Source organism: Squalius cephalus, assembly GCF_949319135.1.
Source record: "Squalius cephalus genome assembly, chromosome: 14".
In the NCBI taxonomy this organism is placed as follows: domain Eukaryota; kingdom Metazoa; phylum Chordata; class Actinopteri; order Cypriniformes; family Leuciscidae; genus Squalius; species Squalius cephalus.
In genome coordinates this window covers 34,546,839-34,570,990 of record NC_137135.1, presented here as the reverse complement: position 1 = coordinate 34,570,990, position 24,152 = coordinate 34,546,839, and the positions used below count along the sequence as shown (strand labels likewise).

General features: G+C 37.1%; 3 protein-coding genes across 4 annotated transcripts in view; all 3 read left to right on the top strand.

Moving 5' to 3' along the window:
- The window catches only part of sec24b (SEC24 homolog B, COPII coat complex component), a 34,625-nt gene extending 29,112 nt beyond the window's left edge, over nt 1–5,513 (top strand). For both annotated transcript variants that reach the window (XM_079892035.1, XM_079892034.1), the window contains 2 exons: nt 1,708–1,811; nt 4,555–5,513. In XM_079892035.1, coding sequence (XP_079748161.1) covers nt 1,708–1,811; nt 4,555–4,669 — 219 coding nt within the window. In that variant the 3' untranslated portion in view covers nt 4,670–5,513. The remainder of the gene's footprint in view (nt 1–1,707; nt 1,812–4,554) is intronic.
- A 1,590-nt stretch (nt 5,514–7,103) lies between these two features.
- Nucleotides 7,104–24,152, top strand: part of adad1 (adenosine deaminase domain containing 1 (testis-specific)) — a 105,396-nt gene continuing 88,347 nt past the window's right edge. The window contains exon 1 of the mRNA XM_079892095.1: nt 7,104–7,201. Coding sequence (XP_079748221.1) covers nt 7,158–7,201 — 44 coding nt within the window. The 5' untranslated portion in view covers nt 7,104–7,157. The remainder of the gene's footprint in view (nt 7,202–24,152) is intronic.
- Nucleotides 20,852–24,152, top strand: part of hopx (HOP homeobox) — a 4,911-nt gene continuing 1,610 nt past the window's right edge. The window contains exon 1 of the mRNA XM_079892115.1: nt 20,852–21,259. Coding sequence (XP_079748241.1) covers nt 21,098–21,259 — 162 coding nt within the window. The 5' untranslated portion in view covers nt 20,852–21,097. The remainder of the gene's footprint in view (nt 21,260–24,152) is intronic.

The following is a 24,152-nucleotide window of genomic DNA, read 5'->3' as shown; positions in this document are numbered from 1 at the left end:
AAGGGAAAGGAATAGGAGAATATTGCCTCTTATGTGTTAAAACCACATTCATACTGCATGTTTCTCAAACTCCTCTCTGTCTCCTCTCTATATGATCATATTCTTGGAGTTATGAAGGACAGAAGCTGCTTCTGATCAGCATTAGAACGTGAACCAGAGTTTGTTTTTCATTTTGAAAGGCTGCCAACATGATCCCACCCTGGAGAGGATTGTGGGCCCTGTATCGTTTCTCTAAACCTCACATACTTCACTCAGATTTCACACAAAAACCACAGTCCTAAACATCTGAATATTCCAGACGCTTCATATCGAGAACCCTGTGAAATCCGTTCTATTGTTTCCCAGTTTTGTTTCATATTTCTGGAGTCCATTTTATTGGTTAAATTTGTGTTTTTAGTGAAGATAAAGCATGTCTAATTAATCAAATTAATGAAACTTGTTCAGTGTAACAATTTTTTTTGTGGTTCAAATTTAAAAAAATTAGGGCCTTAATGAAATGTTTCATTTATTCCCGAAATTCCCTTTTGTTTTTTATAAATTCTGTGTTTTCCATTTAAATTTTGGATTCCGTTTTAATAGTTTCATTAAATGTTAATGATCAAGAAGCATGCTTAATCAGTTGGATTCATGAAACTTTAACAACCTAATAATTTTTAATTTTTTTTCAATAATAGGTCCCTGTTTTTTTTTTCTCTCCAGAAATTCTGTTGTGTTTTAATTTTTCTAGATTTATGATTTAATACAAACTTATCAAAAACAGTTAGTTCCCCCAAAAATGAAGATTCTGTCAGTAATTACTCTCCCTCATGTTGTTCAACCCCGTCAGACTTTCGTTCATCTTCAGAACACAAATTAAGATATTTCTGATGAAATCTGAGAGCTGTCTCACTCCTTCATAGGCTTCTAGGTAATCGAGATCTGCCATCCCAGAAAAGTTAGTAAAGACATCGTTAAAATAGTCCAAGTGACTACAGTGGCTCAACCTTAAGTTTATCAAGCGACGAGAATACTTTTTGTGCGCAAAACAAACACAAAAATAACGACTTTATTCAACTATTCATTTTCTTCTGTTTCTCTGAGTGAGTTGACGTAGTGTAACAGCGCAGCGCTTCTGGGTTGTACGTCAGAACGGAGGCTCATTATTGGCCGACGCTGGTCATATGATGCGTGTGATGCTGGCCAATAGTGAGCCTCCGTTCTGACGTACAACCCAGAAGCGCTGCGCTGTTACACTACGTCAACTCACTCAGAGAAACAGAAGAAAATGAATAGTTGAATAAAGTCGTTATTTTTGTGTTTGTTTTTTTGCGCACATAAAGTATTCTCGTCGCTTGATAAACTTAAGGTTGAGCCACTGTAGTCACTTGGACTATTTTAACGATGTCTTTACTAACTTTTCTGGGATGGCAGATCTCGATTACCTAGAAGCCTATGAAGGAGTGAGACAGCTCTCAGATTTAATCAGAAATATCTTAATTTGTGTTCTGAAGATGAACGAAAGTCTTACGGGGTTGAACAACATGAGGGAGAGTAATTACTGACACAATCTTCATTTTTAGGTGAACTAACCCTTTAACAATTTAATTAATCTTTGAATGAATAATCCAATGAAAAGTGCAGAACAACCTTTCATCATCTTACTGACGAAAAACAGAAACATTTTGGGAATGAATAGTAAACATGCTTCTGGTTGCTCTTGTTTCACAGACTGAGATTCCAGAGCTGCAGACGACGTATTCAGAGCGAACTCGAGCCTTCATCTCGTGGCTGTTGGAGTCGAGAACCTTCCATCCCGCGTTTCATGTGGTCAAGTACGTCTGCTCTCTCTCTCTCTCTCTCTCTCTTTCCCCGTTCCTCCTAATTCCACACAGCTTTTCTTCCTCTCCATCTTTCCCAATCGCTTCATCTCTCCCTTTCCGCCCCTGTTATTCATAGTCACAGGGCAGCGTATTGTTCCTGAGGGAGGATGGTGTGTTTTTATACTATCACACACTGCCTCCTCTCACAGTGGGAGTTGCATTCCTTCAAGAGGGGTTTTTTTAGATGTTGGTTTGTTATGAAATCTGTGTTTAAACGAGCCCACGAACATTCCTCTCAGATTTACTGTGTCTTAAATCCTACTGTATCATATTTGAAACACACATTTCTAAGGCCTCTAGCCAATCAACAAGATCAAAACTTGTGTCGCACACAATCTACTTCATGCCTTCTGTCGTCTGATTGATAGTTTATACTTTTTAGTAAGAAAAAGTTATTTTGGTATAATTGTAAATGTCATTCGTGCCTTACGTGTCGTTTTGCTGTGAAATTAAGGGCTGTGAAACGATAAATCGCGATTAATCGCATCCTAAATAAAAGTTTGTGTTCACATAATATATGTGTGTGTACTGTGCATAATTAATTTGTATATATAAATACACACACACACACATGCATGTATATATTTAAGAAAAATGTGTTATTTATATATAAAATATTTATATATAATACAAATTTTATATATATATATATATATATATATATATATATATATATATATATTAGGGCTGTCAAACGATTAATTGCAATTAATCACATCCAAAATAAAAGTTTGTGTTTACATAATATATGTGTGTGTACGGTGTATAATTATTTTCTATATATAAATACACACACATGCATGTATATATTTAAGAAATATTTGCATGTATATATATTTTATATATAAATAACACATTTTCTTAAATATATACATGCATGTGTGTGTATTTATATATAGAAAATAATTATACTCCGTACACACACATATATTATGTGAACACAAACTTTTATTTTGGATGCGATTAATCGCGATTTATCGTTTAACAGCCTTAGTTTTTTTATAAAGAAAATGTAAGAATAACTTTTATATTGTTAGTAATATTTAAGATGAACACTTACTGGACTTAGGTTTACTTGATTATCCATACATCATTTAAAAAAAATCATGTTCAAATATGATCATCAGGTTTATTTGTTCATCTCAATCATTGCATTGCATTGCATTGCATTATATGTTTTAAAGCTACAGAGCTTTGATCATAAAACTAAGCATTTAAATCTTACTAAGACATGTTTTCGAGAGATATAGTGACGACTGATATTTATATACATTTCATGCAAAAAGTCTGTTATACTGTTAAAAAGATCTCATTGATTTACATTACAAACATCAGAATTTCATCTTTTTGGTCATATAAATATTAGGACTGTCAAAGTTAGCGCGTTAATAACGCGTTAACGCGAAATCATATTAACGGCACTATTTTTTTAACGCTCGATTAATGCAGCACGTATTTTCTGTTTGACCCGTGGCCCAAAACCTAGTTGGAGAAATGAAGATACACAGTGTTGCCAACTTAGCGACATTGCAGACCCATTTAGCGATTTTTTTTTTCCCTTCAACAAAGCGCCCAAACCTTATTTAGTTTCTGAGAATCTACCGGTACCGCCGGTACTGCTCTCTCAGCTCTCGCTCGCTCGCTCTCTCTCTCTCTCTCTCTCTCTCTCTCTCTCTCTCTCTCTCTCTCTCTCTCTCTCTCTCTCTCTCTCTCTCTCTCTCTCTCTCTCTCTCTCTCTCTCTCTCTGCGTCTCGCGCGGAGGAGCAGCGCTTTAATTCAGTTAAACACAGATATGATGTTGCTTCTCTAATTTTACATGCAAGTATAGCCGAAATCGCAAAACAGATATTGTGTTTATCTTATGTGTATTTGATTTCATCAGACGACGGCTCGATTATCAGGATTATTGTGCAGATTAACATCTTGGAAGTGAGAGCTGGTTATGTCTTAATGGGTCGCGTTTCAGTCACAATTTCATATTCATTCCGTTGTTTGACAACAGAAACAGTAAAATATACCAATGAAAACAGTTTTATTTAGAATTTAGCTTCATCAAAATGGGCACAGAGAGAGACAAACTATAATGTAGCCTAATAATAAATAATAAATGTACATTTAGCATTTTCAGAAGAGCTGCCCTGTCATGCAAAAATCTAAACATGTTTGTGTTAATTGCTCAGTGCAAAGAAAGAGAAGTAATGGGAACCTGGTATTTCTTTGTTCTTTCTACATGTGTCTAATAGACATGAACAAGTTCTTTGAAAAACATCTATGACCTTTGAAACATGTCTCGTCTTCATGCTCTATGTTGACTATGGTTTCAATAATAAAAATACATTTGCATAAAGCATCCATATTTATCCATGCCCACGTTGATTAGAGTATTACAAACTTGAAAAGTATTAATTTAAGGTACATTTAGAACAAATAAAAAAAATGTGCGATTAATCACGAGTTAACTCATGACAATCATGCGATTAATTGATTAAAATTTTTAATCGATTGACAGGCCTAATAAATAAGTTTTTGCCTCTGAATAAAACTGAAGTGTTCAAGTTTGAGCTGCATATTCTCACTATATCCTACGAGCCATAAAAGCCTGATGTATCAAACATGAGAAACACATGCATATTTTGATTGTAGATTAAATAGAGCCAAGTTTGATCTCATGTTGACTCATGCTGTCTTTCTCCAGGGACGACGCCTCGGCCAAGACCAGTTTTTTCCAGCACCTCGTGGAGGACCGTACTGAATCTGCCTTCTCTTATTACGAGTTCTTGCTTCATGTTCAGCAGCAGATGTCGAAGTAGAATCGAAGAAACCCCTTAGAACCGGCCCAGGGTTACAGCTAGCTTCTGTTCCGCGGCTCAACTTTAGCAGGGAGTTCATTGATTGGACCGCAGAGAGGCAGAGACACGCCCCCTGGCCCCACCGGCCAATCACAGCCTGTGGCTCGTCTGGGGGAGGAAGTGCTTAGAGACAAATAAGGATAAAAGAAGTTAAAAAGTAAATAATTAATGGACTATAATGGCAAAAAAGGAAGAGCATAGGACAAAGATGAAACGTAGTGGACTGGACTGCACATAGAGACACTGAACAAGCTGTTTTCAATCATTCCCATTGCTAACTTACCTGTTCATATTCAGCCATCATCATGAGTAGCCAGACGCAGCAGTGAAGAACATTTTCTGTGCTCATTTTCCTGTTTCCGATCATTGTGATTTGGGTTTTTTAATACATGTCGCATATTATGAATCCGCTCATAGACACTATGTGCTTGTATGCGTTTTCTTTATTTGCTAATGTTCTCCTCGTGTCACTTCCCCCTCTCCCCAATGTCCACCTGTCCTCTCCTTATAACGTGACTTGTGAACCCTTGTCCGTCGTGATGGTGTGATAGCTCATCTGTCTTCATCCAGCATAGACTCAACAGTGGCTGCTCGAACCCCCCCGCCCCCCCCCTCGTCTTCATCATCATAAGCTGCTTGACATCGTTTAATGAAGCCGCGATGTTCCTCGCTGACAATGCATTGTTTTCTTTGGGAAAACGGATCAGGCCACCAACAAATGTTGCTATCCACTTTGTAACTCAAAAATATTTTAATGTGCTATAATTTATGACAAGCTTATTGAATAAAATGAAATGATAATTCTAGTTGTGAGTCGACTCATTTTCTGTTGTGTATTAATGTTCTGATAATTTGCATGTTCAATTAACCAGGCAAGTCAGTTATGAAAAAAATATTAATATATATATATAATATTATTAGTATTATTATTATTATTATTTTGCAATCACAGCTTATTTTATTTGCTATATTCTGTGAAATATAAAATGGGGCTTGAAACTTTTTAATTACCGAAATATGGAATTTAAAATATGTAATAAATAATATATAATGTATAATAAAGCGGTGTTGTTATAGTATTTACATACTATTATAGTATTTATTCATATTTACAACTGGAATTTTAGTCATTTCGGTTAATTTTATTAGTATAATTTATATTATTTATCTTATACTTTACTTTTAACTCAACTTAAACTTGTTTTATTTTAGTTTAATTCTATTTTTTCTAAATTTTTATTTTATTTCAGTTTGATTTCAATGAAGAAAACAGTTTTAATAGTTTTAGTTAACACTTTTAAATAATTTCCTCTGATGAAGCAGAAATGGGTGCACTTTTTCCTCTGTAATCACACCAGTACACTTCTTTAAATATCTAAAATTAGATTATTATCAGGGGTTTCCCTCTGGCTGTGTGTGAATGACTCTTATTCTTACAGTTAGTCACCAAAGGGAGTGAAAGCAAAACACTTTTCTTGTTTCCGGATCTTAAAAGCCACTAAGAATGAGAAACAATGCAGAGAGGAAAATAAAATGCTTTGGTTTAGTCTTGCCAAGGAGGAAAGTGAGTGCATGATCGTTATTCTTGCTATTCCTTGTTAATCAGCCCATAATTAGCCACAACAAAAACTAAAAATACGTCCTTGCATCCTTCTCTGACAACACTTCAGCCCTTCTGGACCTCACTGAATATATTTACAATGCTCGGATTGTTAATTGCTTAAATCATGTGGCTTTGTTGAGGAGAGGTGTGCTGTTACTTTTCTAAATGATCAGAATTATTATGTTTGGTTTACAGCGCACGATAAAGTCCTGTTTATAATAAGCGTGCTGTCAACAGTTTGATTATTCGTCAAAATATCTTCTTTTCTGTTCAACAGAAGAAACAAACTTTGGACCAATACAAGGGTGAGTTAATGATGACAAAATTTTTATTTTTTGGTTGAACTATCCCTTTAAAGTTTGATGGATTCTGATTGGCTGTCAATGTTTTTATCATTCATCAACTGGGAAAAAAAAAAAAACATTCTGAAAGTGATTCCCTTAATCTCATATAATTCGAACGATGATTTTATAGTTATATAGTTATCTTTACAGTTATCGTTCTTCTTGTGAACAGGCCTTGTTAAATGATCATCAACACACAATAAATGTCTGTTAATTATAAGTGTGGCAGTTATTTTGTCTGTCGCTTTAAATGCTCGCGCTCTTTAAAGTTCGGTGGGTTTTGATTGGCTGTCGGTGTTTCTATCGTTCATTAGCTGAAAAAGAAGTCGTTCTGAAATTGAATCCAACGACATCGTTACTCTGTCGTTATTGTTACAGTTGTGATGTGGACGTCCTTATCTATAAAAGGACGTTCACACCAAGGACAATAACTATTAGCTTACATTAATATTCGTTCTAGTTCTATGGATTCTGAGCCTGAAAATATCACAGAAACCTGAGGATGGCCAGTACAGAACTACATAGCAACACCATAGCAACGTGGCAGTAAGTGTTCTTTTTAAAATGTTAAGATCTAGCGTGATGTTAATAATGCACATGTGTGTAAACATTTACTAAGGGCGGTCACTTTTTTACACAGATTGTTTTGAGTGTTTGTTTTGGAATATACCTAGTTTGTGTTTGTGTGTGTGTGTATGCCCTGGTAAACCCTACGTAATTTGGACAAAATGTCCCCAAAAAGATGGCAATATCCAAAATCCTTGTTAGGACATTTTTGGTCCCCAATAGGAAAACGGCTTACAAATCATACTAAGCGATGTTTTTTTGAAAATGTAAAAATGCAGAAAGTTTTGTGTGATGGGTAGGTTTAGCTGTAGTGCTTGCGTAAGGGGAGAGAATATACAGTTTGTACAGTATAAAAGTCCCCATGTTTAAAGGCCCCATAAAACATGAAAACACTGTGTGTGTGTGTGTTTATGTGTAAGTACAGCTACAGATAAAGCCACAATAATCCTGTGGAGTTAACTTGTCAATCTACCTTCATGGATGATGCTATGAGGTACATAAACAGGTGTGCTCTGACCAATGAGAAGACAGTTTTACTCATGTGACTTGCATTGAGATCGAGTTTGCATTGAGTCACATTTATGTACACTTTAAAAAGTTGCCCTGTGAAAGTGAAATGCAACCCTGTAACAACAAACGATCTACAAGTCTTAAAACACCCTTAAACAGTGTCCCAACAGTCCCATGAAGGCCATCAAGAGTTTGTGATGAAGAGAGATATAAGGGTCCATTCGGGTTCATGCAGTCATGGGTAATGCTCCCTAAACACAAGCTCTCTCACACTGGTCCAAAACACATGTGACGCGTCGTTAAGATCGAAAATGACCCTCAAAAATGGCCTCAAGTGTCGACAGTCCTAAAAAGTGTCTAAAAAGATGATTGTTCTCATGCACATGGTGGGAATGTGAAAGAAAACATGTGTTTAGGTCTTATCTAAGCTGATCATGCATTTAAATGGGAAATCTAAATGTTTGATGAATCATGGGAGCACACAGGAGGTTCGTGGCTGGCTGTAGATGGGAATCGAATGGGTTTCCTTCCTTACAGAGTTTGAACACACACACACACTTTCCCTGTACAGAGGGTCTTTCATTAGGTGAGAGTGAGACACACCTCTGGGACTCTCTGTGGGCTTGTTTAGTGACGTAGTGCATGTTCAGGGCTCATAGTCATTGACAAACTGCATCACATCTTCTCAATGCATTTGTGAACAATTTGAAATTGAAGTCTATTGATTTTTTTGGTGTTCTATTGCGCATGCGCAACTGGAACTGCTTCTTTGTGACGTTCTACCGTAACCGGCACACTACTACGGGAGAACGGCGAAATACGTGACAGATTAGATAAGTAAATGTTATGTTTTATGGGTATGTGGCATTTTAATTGGATCTGAATATAATTTAATGCCAAAAGCAACCCTTCTCTTGCTTTGAAAAGACATTTTTTAAATCTTATTTTGTTAAATGATTAAATGATCCAGTTCGCCATCCTCTTTATTGTTGCTTAGTGATTTTTTGCGTTCTTTATATTTTTTTTTATCTTGATTTTTTGCGTTCTTTTTTGCTACAGCAGTTATGTTTAGCTAACAGCAGCTGTTGCTTAAAGTCCCTATTGCTGCTTTTGGTTATTGCTGCTGATTTTGGTTATTGCTGCTGATGTTAGTTATTGCTGCTGATGTTGGTTATTGCTGCTGATGTTAGTTATTGCTGCTGATTTTAGTTATTGCTGCTGATGTTAGTTATTGCTGCTGATGTTAGTTATTGCTGCTGATTTTAGTTATTGCTGCTGATGTTAGTTATTGCTGCTGATTTTAGTTATTGCTGCTGATGTTAGTTATTGCTGCTGATGTTAGTTATTGCTGCTGATTTTGGTTATGGCTGCTGATGTTAGTTATTGCTGCTGATGTTAGTTATTGCTGCTGATTTTAGTTATTGCTGCTGATGTTAGTTATTGCTGCTGATGTTAGTTATTGCTGCTGATGTTAGTTATTGCTGCTGATTTTGGTTATGGCTGCTGATGTTAGTTATTGCTGCTGATTTTAGTTATTGCTGCTGATGTTAGTTATTGCTGCTGCTGATGTTAGTTATTGCTGCTGATTTTAGTTATCGCTGCTGATTTTGGTTATTGCTGCTGATGTTAGTTATTGCTGCTGATTTTGGTTATGGCTGCTGATGTTGGTTATTGCTGCTGATGTTAGTTATTGCTGCTGATTTTGGTTATTGCTGCTGATTTTGGTTATTGCTGCTGATGTTAGTTATTGCTGCTGATTTTGGTTATGGCTGCTGATTTTGATTATGGCTGCTGATTTTGGTTATTGCTGCTGATGTTAGTTATTGCTGCTGATTTTGGTTATTGCTGCTGATGTTAGTTATTGCTGCTGATGTTAGTTATTGCTGCTGATGTTAGTTATTGCTGCTGATTTTGGTTATTGCTGCTGCTTTTGGTTATTGCTGCTGCTTTTGGTTATTGCTGCTGCTGTTGGTTATTGCTGCTGCTTTTGGTTATTGCTGCTGCTTTTGGTTATTGCTGCTGATTTTAGTTATTGCTGCTGATGTTAGTTATTGCTGCTGATTTTAGTTATTGCTGCTGATGTTAGTTATTGCTGCTGATTTTGGTTATGGCTGCTAATGTTGGTTATTGCTGCTGATGTTAGTTATTGCTGCTGATTTTGGTTATTGCTGCTGATTTTGGTTATTGCTGCTGATTTTGGTTATTGCTGCTGATTTTGGTTATTGCTGCTGATGTTAGTTATTGCTGCTGATTTTGGTTATTGCTGCTGATTTTGGTTATTGCTGCTGATGTTAGTTATTGCTGCTGATTTTGGTTATGGCTGCTGATTTTGATTATGGCTGCTGATTTTGGTTATTGCTGCTGATGTTAGTTATTGCTGCTGATTTTGGTTATTGCTGCTGATGTTAGTTATTGCTGCTGATGTTAGTTATTGCTGCTGATGTTAGTTATTGCTGCTGATTTTGGTTATTGCTGCTGCTTTTGGTTATTGCTGCTGCTTTTGGTTATTGCTGCTGCTGTTGGTTATTGCTGCTGCTTTTGGTTATTGCTGCTGCTTTTGGTTATTGCTGCTGATTTTAGTTATTGCTGCTGATGTTAGTTATTGCTGCTGATTTTAGTTATTGCTGCTGATGTTAGTTATTGCTGCTGATTTTGGTTATGGCTGCTAATGTTGGTTATTGCTGCTGATGTTAGTTATTGCTGCTGATTTTGGTTATTGCTGCTGATTTTGGTTATTGCTGCTGATTTTGGTTATTGCTGCTGATGTTAGTTATTGCTGCTGATTTTGGTTATTGCTGCTGATGTTAGTTATTGCTGCTGATTTTGATTATGGCTGCTGATTTTGGTTATTGCTGCTGATGTTAGTTATTGCTGCTGCTTTTGGTTATTGCTGCTGATGTTGGTTATTGCACTGCTTTTGTTTATGGCTGCTGATTTTGGTTATTGCTGCTGATGTTAGTTATTGCTGCTGATTTTGGTTATTGCTGCTGATGTTAGTTATTGCTGCTGATTTTGATTATGGCTGCTGATTTTGGTTATTGCTGCTGATTTTGGTTATTGCTGCTGCTTTTGGTTATTGCTGCTGATTTTAGTTATTGCTGCTGATGTTAGTTATTGCTGCTGATGTTAGTTATTGCTGCTGATTTTGGTTATGGCTGCTGATGTTAGTTATTGCTGCTGATGTTAGTTATTGCTGCTGATTTTAGTTATTGCTGCTGATGTTAGTTATTGCTGCTGATGTTAGTTATTGCTGCTGATGTTAGTTATTGCTGCTGATGTTAGTTATTGCTGCTGATTTTGGTTATGGCTGCTGATGTTAGTTATTGCTGCTGATTTTGGTTATTGCTGCTGATGTTAGTTATTGCTGCTGCTGATGTTAGTTATTGCTGCTGATTTTAGTTATTGCTGCTGATTTTGGTTATTGCTGCTGATGTTAGTTATTGCTGCTGATTTTGGTTATGGCTGCTGATGTTGGTTATTGCTGCTGATGTTAGTTATTGCTGCTGATTTTGGTTATTGCTGCTGATTTTGGTTATTGCTGCTGATGTTAGTTATTGCTGCTGATTTTGGTTATGGCTGCTGATTTTGATTATGGCTGCTGATTTTGGTTATTGCTGCTGATGTTAGTTATTGCTGCTGATTTTGGTTATTGCTGCTGATGTTAGTTATTGCTGCTGATGTTAGTTATTGCTGCTTATGTTAGTTATTGCTGCTGATTTTGGTTATTGCTGCTGCTTTTGGTTATTGCTGCTGCTTTTGGTTATTGCTGCTGATGTTGGTTATTGCTGCTGCTTTTGGTTATTGCTGCTGCTTTTGGTTATTGCTGCTGATTTTAGTTATTGCTGCTGATTTTAGTTATTGCTGCTGATGTTAGTTATTGCTGCTGATTTTGGTTATGGCTGCTAATGTTGGTTATTGCTGCTGATGTTAGTTATTGCTGCTGATTTTGGTTATTGCTGCTGATTTTGGTTATTGCTGCTGATTTTGGTTATTGCTGCTGATGTTAGTTATTGCTGCTGATTTTGGTTATTGCTGCTGATGTTAGTTATTGCTGCTGATTTTGATTATGGCTGCTGATTTTGGTTATGCTGCTGATGTTAGTTATTGCTGCTGCTTTTGGTTATTGCTGCTGATGTTGGTTATTGCACTGCTTTTGTTTATGGCTGCTGATTTTGGTTATTGCTGCTGATGTTAGTTATTGCTGCTGATTTTGGTTATTGCTGCTGATGTTAGTTATTGCTGCTGATTTTGATTATGGCTGCTGATTTTGGTTATTGCTGCTGATTTTGGTTATTGCTGCTGCTTTTGGTTATTGCTGCTGCTTTTGCTGCTGCTTTTGGTTATTGCTGCTGATGTTGGTTATTGCTGCTGATTTTGGTTATTGCTGCTGCTTTTGGTTATTGCTGCTGATGTTGGTTATTGCTGCTGATTTTGGTTATTGCTGCTGATTATTGTTGTTGCTGCTGATGTTGATTATTGCTTCTGATGTTTTTTATTGCTGCTATCATCACTGCTGCTATTATTGCTGCTGCTTATGGTTATTGTTGCTTTTGCTGCTGTTGCTGTTATTTCTGCTGCTGCAGAGCAAATACGGGACTTGCTACTGCCATAGAGCTGGTAAGTCCCGCCCATCCGTAAAACCCCAAGTGGACCTCTAGGTTGAAAAATCGTCAATGCAAGTGAATGGGGGAAAATAATTATTTTCTGATCCCGTTTGAATTGTCCCATGAATGTGAACATATGTTATCTGTGAATTTTTTATATAATTTTTCATGTTACGAGTTTGACAGTATATTGTATGATTCTTTGGCTAGCAGTTGTGGAAAAGACATAACGAGAAAGACTAGGCTACATGTCGCCTATGTGACGTCACCCCATAACACATTTTCCCTCCACCTGTCAAATTACGGTGCTAATGCTGCGATAATCTATGGAGACAGATCGAGATGCCTCGAAAAAAAATTATATAAAAAATTCACAGACAACATATGTTCACATTCATGGCAAAATTCAAACGGGACCAGAAAATAATTATTTTCTCACATTCACTTGCATTGACGATTTTTCAATCTAGAGGTCCAGTGGGGTTTTACGGATGGGCGGGACTTACCAGATCTATACACACATGGCACGCTGCTGTGAGTCATGAAGTAAGAAATGCTGCTGCTGTACAATATAGCGTACATGAATAACCCGTAGCAGATCTATACAGGTGGAGCTGGGGAAGGTGGAGGGTTTCTGAAAGCATCCTGCAACTGCGACAGTAAATGTTGAGCAGTATTTGCAGGTTGAGTGGCGAGCTCATTGGCTACTGATACAGCAGGAACCAATCAGCTGTGGCCTATAGAGAATGATGTGATTGCAAGCAGATTGAGTTAAGGACCAATCAGCCTGTGTCAGTAGAGTTTCATGACAGAACTTTGTATAAAAGCAGATGTACAAATATACAAAACATGCTCAAGAGTACAATACAAAAAAAAGCTAATCATGTAATATATAACAAAATCTATATCTCTGCAGCATTTTCTTTAGGCAGTCTAAAAATAGTTGTTTAACAGCTGTTTTGTCCTTGCTTTTATTGAGGTCAGATTATTTTGCTTCCTAAGAAGCCAACCATTTTTTTTCTCCCCTATTTGGTAAGAAAAGATTGTGAAGGGGATGAACTTTGACATTTCTTTTATTAATTTTTATTACGCAAGTGGTCATCTTGAGCAGGACAGACGCTCCTTACACACACAGACACACACACACACACACACACACTCTTCTGTTGTTAGCCTCTTTTCCACTACAGAACTCTTATATTTCATGGGAATGATGTCACGTTTCCTCCTGCCCAGATTAATGACCACATTTTCCCTTTTCGTGATCCAAGCATGTTTCTCCTTCTTCTGCCTCACGTCTAGCAGACATTTTTATCCACAGAGACTTACAAAAGATATATTTAGTTCTGTTGTTGTTGTCTGTACATAAAACACACACATGGACAGGGTTTTTAATCCATAAAATGTATCGCTGGCCGCAGAAAAACAGCCATTTCCCGTTTGAGCACAATATGCATTGTTTGACAGGAAATGTGGGAGATTGCGGTATTCCTCACAATAGGAAGATTACGTCTTAAGGGGTCGGCAAACACGGTCCCTGTTCCTTTAAACTATCAAAAATGTCAGTGGTTTCGTTAGATCCGTAATGGAATCTGTTCACACTGTATGTGACCTACTGTGTTCTGAATAATATGTGACCCTGGACCACAAAACCAGTCACATGGGTCAATTTTTTGAAATTGAGATTTATACATCATCCGAAAGCTGAATAAATAAGCTTTCCATTGATGTATGGTTTATTAGGATATGACAATATGTGTCCGAGATACGATTATTAGAAAATCTGGAATCTGAGGGTGCAAAAAAATCTAAACATTGAGAAAATCTCCTTTAAAGTTGTTCATTTATGTTGGCGATTGTGCTGCATTCACTCACAAAAATACATGTTTTATATATTTACGGTAGGAAATTTACTAAACATCTTCATGGAACATGATCTTTACTTAATATCCTCATGATTTTTGGCATAAAAGAAAAATCGATAATTTTGACCCGTGCAATGTATTGTTGTAGCCTGGGTGCCAGCCCGAACCCCGCCCACAATATTTTTTGGTCGGGAAGTTCGGTCTGGACTCGCTCCGTTGAGGAGCTATTATGCCCGAACAAAAATTGTTCGGACCAATCAAATTGTCAGGGCGGGCTTTATACGATGATGGACAGATGAGCAACGGTAACGTAATCACCTACGTCACCAAAGAGCGCTTGATTTGAATTAGTTTACAACAAAGACGAGTGCAGCTGGAGAATTGAGATTTCACAAGTTCACATTTACAAATAAGTCAGATAGAATAAATGCATATATAAGATTTCACGAGTTCACACAAATAAGTCAGATAGACTAAATGCGTATATGACGTGCTGTCCGAGGGCTGTGGGCTCGGTAGCCATACTCCCCCGTGTTCCTGGTTGTGAGAGAACAAGACAAGAGTGAGGATTCGGGGTGGTGGAGGGATGCTGAAAAACTGTCAAGGAGTGTTAGGTAAGTTGACAGAGTGAATATGCTTCCTCATGCTGATATAGGGTAACGTTAGACATGGTATTGTTTGATGACAAGTTGATATTGGATTGATTATTTGTACGTGCTTCTCCCGAACTTTGTTTATGAAACATCATGTGTAGATTCCGCCATCGCGTCTGTTATAGAAGATATCGACAGCGCATTCATTTTAAAAGAGGAACAGTGAGCCGCGACATTTTGTTGGTTGAAAATATGAATGAAGAACATGCGTCATTTACTCCGTTGCTCTGATTGGTTGTAGGTCTATCCAATTGAGTGCAGAGTTTTTTTTTTTTTCTGGTTCGGTTGAGACACGCCCCATAATCAAATCTCTATGGAGCAGTATCAGACTCACATTCTGACTAGAATATGAGTATGACGAAGTCAGGCTAGTATTGTTGGCTATTGCCACAGATATACCCGTGCGACTCGAGACTGGAGACGTGATCCAGGGTCACACATGTCAGTACTTTTATTCAGCAAGGATGCATTTAATTGATCAAAAGTGACTGTATAATGTTACAAAATATTTCTACTAAAGAAAAATGCTGTTCTTTCGAACTTACTATTCCTCAATGAATCCTGGAAAAAAAATGCATCACGGCTTTTTCAGAAATATGAAACTGTTTTCAACATTGATAATAATCATAAATGCTTCTTGATCATCAAATCATCATATTAGAGTGATTTGTGAAGGATCATGTGACTCTGAAGACTGGAGTAATGATGCTGAAAACTCAGCTTTGATCACAGGAATAAATTACACTTTATATTCACATAGAAACTGATCTTGTAATAATATTTCACTATATTGCTGTTTTAACTGTATGTTTGCCGTGATGTTTCTCTGCACACCGTCTGACTCATGGTCACTGATCAGAAGCACATCAGTTCTCTTTCTGTTTTTCCTACAACAGAGAAACATTTAATGTACACAAATAGACAGACACACCTGTGTGTACACACACACTCACAAACACACGCATGTTTATTCATGCATTACATGTCAATCATCAGAACAAAGGCCAAAACAGACATGTTTACACAGCTTTCCTGCTCCCCCCCCCCCCCCCCCCCCCCCCCCCAAAAAAAAATATTTTAATGCGCATTTTTATTAATGCAAGCATTTTCTGCGCTGCTTTGGTCTGGTAGTGGAAATCAAAGCCAAATGTCCGGCTATGTGAATGCTGTTCTAATGTCGTGGAAATGTGTTGATCTTTCTGTGGAGTTCTGCTGATACTGGATCAAGATCTTATGAAAATCAACCATAACTTTAAAGTCAGCATGAAACAGAAGTTGCGCTGGTCTTTTCTTCTCTATTGTGTAGTATATCTGAGTGAAACGCTTCTGGAACAAGAACAAATGTGGGCGGGGCTTGATTTTGTCTGTGTGGAATTGATTGGATGGTTGTGGTTTGCTATTGGTGGATCTCATGTGAGTGACAGGTTGCTCCGCCCACATCATCAGAGAAGAGAAGAGATGCTGCGAGAGGAACTTATTCTGATTCAAGATTACCAGGAACATGAATTAAAAATAATAATGTGCACTGATAAATCATTTATAATAAACAGCATTTCATGCTGACTTTAATTGGGAATCACATAAAGTCTGTGTTTTATCCGCATAATACACACATTAACAGAAGCAAATTGGCAATAATGTATGTCAATCTCCGTTTGGATCTTATAACTGAGTACATCATGATATCCTGATGTCTGAAACACACACACACACACACTGCATCAATTAGATCCATTTATGCCATGTGTAGCCTTTTAGTTACTTCCTGTTATCTCTCTCTCTCTCTCTCTCTCTCTCTCTCTCTCTCTCTCTCTCTCTCTATCTCTCTCTCTCTCTCTCTCTCTCTCTCTCTCTATCTCTCTCTCTCTCTCTCTCTCTCTCTCTCTTCTCTCTCTCTCTCTCTCTCTCTCTCTCTACTCTCTCTCCAGTATTTGTAGTCTCATTTCCTCTGGTCGGTCCTGGTTTGAGTTCCAGATGTGTTCAGTGTATCTGTGGAGGGAGGAGTGTGTGATTATGTAACAGCATGTGTCGTTCGATCTACACGTCTGCTGTCCGTCTGTCTGTTCTTGAGCGAGTGTGTTCGCACTGAAAACGCTGTGACTGTAGGACGGCTGATGGTTGTGGTCGGCCTGCGTCTGCTTCTGTTCAGGGACTCAAACGTGCCTCTAAATTGGACTGGAATTTCAGTTTTCAAGCCCGCTGCATATTTTTATAAACTGGAGCTAAGTTCAGCAAGACCCAGGAATCCTGTTTATCCATCAAGTAAATGATGGAAGGAAGTTGCTTCATTTTTTTCCCACAAGTAAAAAAATTCAAGATTATGAGGAACATGAAATTTAAAACAATAATGCGCACGGATAAATTATATACATTATAATTCACAAAAATACAGCATTCCAAAAAAAAAAAAAAAAAAAGATCAAAATTGGTTTCATAGTGTAATTTTAACTCTAATGCATTCATGTAATCAATTATCTTCACACTGCTCATTTTTTGTAGCTTAAAACCTTTATGTAAAGATGATGTTATCTTAATATTATATTTATAACTACTAAAATTATAGTAATTACTATTTTTTATATATATATATATATATATATATATATATATATATATATATATATATATAAAAAATAATAGGTATTTACAAATTAATTTATAAATTAAATTTGATATTTTATATTAATGATGTTATATAATAAGAAATCATATACTGAACATGTGCTCTTCTCCTCCACCCTGCTGATTAATTATGTATCTGATTACAATCATCTTCTCTGTGTGCACTGATAAATCATTTATAATAAACAGCATTTCATGCTGACTTTAATTGGGAATCACATAAAGTCTGTGTTTTATCCGCATAATACACACATTAACAGAAGCAAATTAGCAATAATGTATGTCAGTCTCCTTTTGGCTCTTATAACTGAGGACATCATGATATCCTGATGTCTGAACACACACACACACACACACACTGCATGATCTTCATACAGTAAACTCTAGCTGAAGCATCTCTTCCGAAATCATTTCATGTGCCACGACTTGAGCAAATCAACAGTGTTTTGACTTCTGAAAACCTCTGATTATAAAATCCTCATTACATCAGAGCAGAAAACACTCCTCTGGGTGTGAGACGGGAGCAAGTATGGACACACTGATACCCAAACCTATTCAACGAGCTTCAGAAACCAAACTCTGAGTCATAAAAACTCTACACCCTCTCCTCGGGCAACAGAAAACACACAGGGCTACAGGAGGAAAAGACAGTGTTTTGAGTCCGCTGCATTGATTTGTTCCAGGACAAGGATCAGTTTCATGACCCACTGCGCACAGGTTTGTGTCTGCACATATTTGCATTTATCAGTTTAAGCATAAATATATGTGAAAGCATGAAAGTAAAATCATTTGTTATTGTAGTTCCACCAGAGGCCTGTAAGTGTCAGTAGTCTCGTGTTTCAGTCACCGGGACAGAAATGGATCAATCATATCTCAAACATTTCACATTAATCATCTCGAAGACAACACTGAAAAACATTACGTGGATATGTGTGCTTATTAAATACTGTATGAGCATTCTTCATCCCAGTCATCAACTTGTTGCATAAGTTATACTTGCTGATAGTGAGTGAGTGACAAACTATGAGGACATTAGAGAGACATTTTATACAAAATTTGAAATACTTCAAAGTTGTGTGTGATGGGTAGGTTTAAGGGTCGGGTTAGTGTGTGTGTGTGTGTGTGTGTGTGTGTGTGTGTGTGTGTGTGTGTGTGTGTGTGTGTGTGTGTGTGTGTGTGTGTGTGTGTGTGTGTGTGTGTGTGTGTGTGTGTGTGTGTGTGTGATGGGTAGGTTTAAGGGTCGGGTTAGTGTGTGTGTGTGTGTGTGTGTGTGTGTGATGGGTAGGTTTAAGGGTCGGGTTAGTGTGTGTGTGTGTGTGTGTGTGTGTGTGTGTGTGTGTGTGTGTGTGTGTGTGTGTGTGTGATGGGTAGGTTTAGGGGTCGGGTTAGTGTGTGTGTGTGTGTGTGTGTGTTTGTGTGTGTGTGTGTAATGGGTAGGTTTAAGGGTCGGGTTAGTGTGTGTGTGTGTGTGTGTGTGTGTGATGGGTAGGTTTAGGGGTCGGGTGAGTGTGAGTGAGTGAATGAGTGTGTGTGAGTGAGTGAGTGAGTGAGTGAGTGAGTGAGTGAGTGAGTGAGTGAGTGAGTGAGTGAGTGAGTGAGTGTGTGTGTGTGAGAGAGATTAAGTGAGTGAGTGATTGTGAGTGTGTGTGTGTGTGTGTGAGAGAGAGAGAGAGTGAGTGATTGTGAGTGAGTGTGAGTGTGAATGAGTGTGTGTGAGAGTGTGAGAGTGTGTGTGTGAGTGGAGTGAGTGATTGTGAGTGTGTGTGTGTGAGAGAGAGAGAGAGAGAGAGAGAGTGAGTGAGTGAGTGAGTGAGTGAGTGAGTGAGTGAGTGAGTGAGTGAGTGAGTGAGTGAGTGAGTGAGTGAGTGTGCATGTATACTTACTAGAGGTTGTGTATCATGTATGTATGTATTTCCTCCCCCCCCCCCCCCCAGGCGTCTCCACAACAGATGTGTGTTTTCAGCACATGACACACGGATGTTTCTCACCGATCAGCATTCTTGTGAAGTTTCAGTCCATGATGACAGGAACAAACACAACACACATGCTGTAAACCGCTGCGTTCCCATCCTGTGGTGGAGAAACACACTACAGCTCCGGGTTTCGTACCTGAGATGGGAGAGAGACTCGAGAAGAACATATTGAAGTCCGTCTAAAGTTTTTGTTTAATACTAACATTTTTATCAGGCTCCTATGAACAGGTTTCTACCCAATTACCAGCATTTCTGAATAGGCTGAGACTGGGATTTACTGAGTTTGAAGTGAAAGTATTTGATGAGCGTATACTATGTGCGGAGAGAATTCACTCAATATTATTATCTCATTTTTGACAGAGGAGCTTTCAGAGGCTTGTGCAGCGGAGGTCTTCATATGAACAGATGTGTGTCTGTATTAGTGCAGATTAGATGTGATCAAACTGCTGACAGCCCGCACGAGTTTCACATAACACACGAACAAGCAAACTCAAGGTCCTTCAACCCGGATTCACTGATACAAATTTATTTTTTTTATTTTTTTTGTGCTTATATTATCTTTTCCCAAAAAACATATATTACAGTAAAACAAAAAAACATTATTTTTAATATCAATTCAGTGAAAAATGTAATGGGAGTAGGCTACAGTAAATACTAACATGATGTATAAATACTTTTAAATAATATATAATTTATATTAATCAAAGGAATAAATTACTATTATAATTTTAATTTATTCACATTTAAAAACAAAAAACAAATATATATATATATATTTATATAAAAAAATAAACACCTCATATTACAGTAAGAAAATTTACATTTTATATTAATTCACTGTAAATTTAAAGGGAATATAGCAACTCACATGATGCAAAAATACTTTTAAATAGTATATAATTGTTATTAAATAAGTAAATATTAAATAAGTAACTATTATAATTGTTAATATGTAAATAAAATAAAAAATATATATAATCTCACGATATAATACACATATTACTGTTATTAATTATAATAATTATTATTTATTTATTTACTTGTTTAATAACAATTTATATACTATTTTAAAGTATATAACATAATTCATTATAATATTATTAATAATGATTTTATTAATAATAACTATTATTATTATGTTTATATATTTTTTGAATAATATTTTTCGATCATTTTTTGCGATCATGGGAAAATGTGCTTAATAGTCATAAAAATATTGCTTAATGGTCTGAAAAGTAGACAAAATATAGATTGATTTCTTCTGCATTGTGGGGCATTATGATCTGCAGATGATCTCATGGTCCGAGACGCTTCAGATGTGATGTGACGTCACCGGGAGGGCATTACATAATGCTTTGAAGGAGTTTGAACCTTTTTACAGTCTATGGTTTGAACATCATCATCAGTAACTTACAGTTCACGCGCCGCTGCTGTCACTGGAAAGAGGCGTTTCGCGCGCGTCAGCGGACTGAAGTTTCTGTGTGTGTGTGGATCATCATCTCACACTGACTGACTGAGTGTGTGTTTTCCCTATCCCGCAGCATATCCTCCTGGAGCCTGGCGTTTGTTTTCAACACTTTGGAGTTTATTCGCATCGCTCGAGCTGTGATTTGTGTGTGCAGTGCGTTGGTCAGCTCGGAGTTGAAACATGAGCGCGAGTGGAGACGCGATGGCGATGTTCGGGATGCCGTTAGCGGACGATCAGATCAAAGTTCTGGAGGAGAATTTCACGAAGGTCACGAAACATCCCGATGAAACCACGCTGATGCTGATCGCGGCGGAGTGCGGGCTGAGCGAAGAGGAGACCGCGGTGAGTTTAGCAGGAGATCCTCGTTTACGAGCGAACGACGCGACGCGATGCGCTACTGGAACGGTTGAAAGCCGCGCCACGTTCATTGGTCGATTGGGCGCGTTGCAGTTTTGCCGCGTCTTTCTGATTGGTCGAATTGGCTCGCGTTTTTTTGCGTTGCCTTTGACGCAGAAAAAATAAATAATAATAATAATAAAAATAAATATATAGGCCTATATAATGGCATATTTTTATATTAAATATAATAATATAATAAAACACGCAAATGTGCTTGATTGTCATGAAAATGTTTTTTTTTTTTATCTATCTGTCTTTCTATCTACATATCTATCTTTCTGTCTAAGATTAGTATTTTTTTTATCATAAGCATGTGCCTCTAAATATCTGTCTTTAATATTTGAGATATTTCTTTGAATGTTTTAATGTAGTCAGAATTATCTTAATAAAATAAAAATTACAATTAAAAGTTCATAATTTATTTAATAATATTATTATAACATTATTAATATTTTTTAAAACATGATGCATGTCCAAAAAAATACAATAATACCATGGTACGTTTTTTGCTCAGTTTAGTTCAAACAACATATGGTTTGACAGATGGCTTATGAGCTTTTATTGCCTGACTTTCTTTGAGCATGGAAAGTTGATGATGGCAATAAATGTTAAAGTAAATAATAATGTAGTTTAGTGTTCTTCTACAGGTCAAAACTCTTAAATGTACAATGAAAGTGCGTTAATCAACCCTTCTGAGGAGTGAACTTACTATAGTTTTCAGTTACTCGAGATATTTCTCCACTAAAGCCACATTACCGTGACGCAAGCTTCTCTTCTGCATTGTCTTCATTCCTGTTTTGCTGTCAGCAGCTCAAAATAACACACTGACAGCATTAAACGCAGGAGGGTTTGTGTTGGTGTGTGTGACACTGACCATAAACAAAGTGCTGGAACACAATAGCCGCCTTTCCTCTGACGGCCCGGGTCGACATGTCCAAACACAGCGTGTCTGACTGCTAAAAGCAAACCCACACAGGAGTCATGGTGTAACGGGGAGGTTATAGTGCTGTCATGCGTCTATCTAAGATATTTTAGAGCTTGTGAGCATTGGTTTTGGCAGATTGTTACTGGAAACACATTCCATCATGAGGCTGGTCTGTTTCTGTCACTATGATTGTGAAAAACCCAGTGCATTTAGTGCAAGAAAACGCCTCTGTGATCAATCATCATACACAATAGAGCAGGTTTAGTAATTCAGGGGTGTGTGAATGTATACAGTGCACTTAAATACTTAAACATCCCGCTAAAACATGCCCACTATACCATTCAGAGGAAAGAGATGAATACTGTGATTCATTAAGGAAGCATCAAATCAATCATTTATGTTTCAAAAGATTCTATTAAAAAAAAAAAAGCTGTTCTTTTGAACTTTCTATTCATCAAAAAATCCTGAAAAAAATGTATCACAGTATGTATTATTGATAATAATCATAAATGTCTCTTGAGCAGCAAATCGTCATATTATACTGATTTGTGAAGGATCATGTGACACTGAAGACTGGAGTAATGATGCTGGAAATTCAGTTTTGATCACAGGAACACTTTACTATATATTCACATATACAGGTGAAACTCGAAAAACAGCTTATGAAAACCCCAAATTCAAAATCTCAGAAAATTTGAATATTACATGAAATCAATTAAAAAAAGGATTTTAAATACAGAAATGTCAGCCCTCTGAAAAGTATAATCATGCATATATATATATAGAGAGAGAGTTACAGTATATATGAAGACTTCAGATGCAAAAGCCTCTAAGTGCCATCTGAAAGTTTCTTCTAAAATTAGCATTTTTATCAAGATTGTAGATTTAAGTTCAGTAATTTCACTTTATTGACAATTAATAGGTAATTTTCATTGCTATTAAAGTGAAATAACTGAACATAAACATACAAGCTTGATAAAAATGATCATTCTAGAAGAAAATTTCAGATGGCACTTTTTTGCATCTGAAGTCTTCATATACTAAATATATTAGTTTCACCTTTTAATTTGAATGACTGAAATGCACAAACTTTTGCACGATATTCTAATTTTTCGAGTTTCACCTGTAGATTGTAATAGTATACAGTGGTGTATGCATGAAATGTTCAGTGTCCCTCAGGAAGTTTAGCGCCGTGCCTCCTTATTTCTTAAGCAAATATGACCCGGGGAAACTGGTTTGAATAACAAACTCTGTGCTGGTTCTGGGGGAAATGAAGTCACCACTTTGCATTAGAAGACTAAAACGCAAAAGGTGCGGTAAATATGAGGAACCGGTAAACATCTCTTTCTCTCTCTACTGTAAACCGGTCATGCCTGCTCGCCGTGTTGGGTGTTAACACAGTGTGTGTGTGTGTGTGTGTGTGTGTAAACGTGAGGGTTTGCTTGTGAAGAAGGGTGGATACTGTAAGTGTTTGGCTCCGGGTCAATCCTGCACATGCAGTGCTGCTTTACTTCTGCAGAAATGCTGTGTTTTTAAACACCTCATGCTCTCTTCTGCTGAAACATTACTGTTTTTTAGGCCAGCAAACTAAATATTACCAAAGAGGGGGATTTTATATAGTGCTTTTTATATCCTGTGGTGGTTTTTCTTGGAAAGCACTGACAGTTTGCAAGTGTGCTGCAATGATAGTGTTAAAGATCATTGTCAGAGCTGTTGTGCAACTGTCCGTTTCTATGAAAATCAGCTAATTTGGGATATTCGTAAAGCCTCAGTTTCAGACGTCACACGTGTGTTGTCTGTTAGGAGTTATAAAACATTAAAGCACTCGAGACAGGAGTTGCGAACTTAGACAGACTTACAATAGAATAAAAATAGTAGTCAACAATACGATTCTTTTCATGAACAAAACAA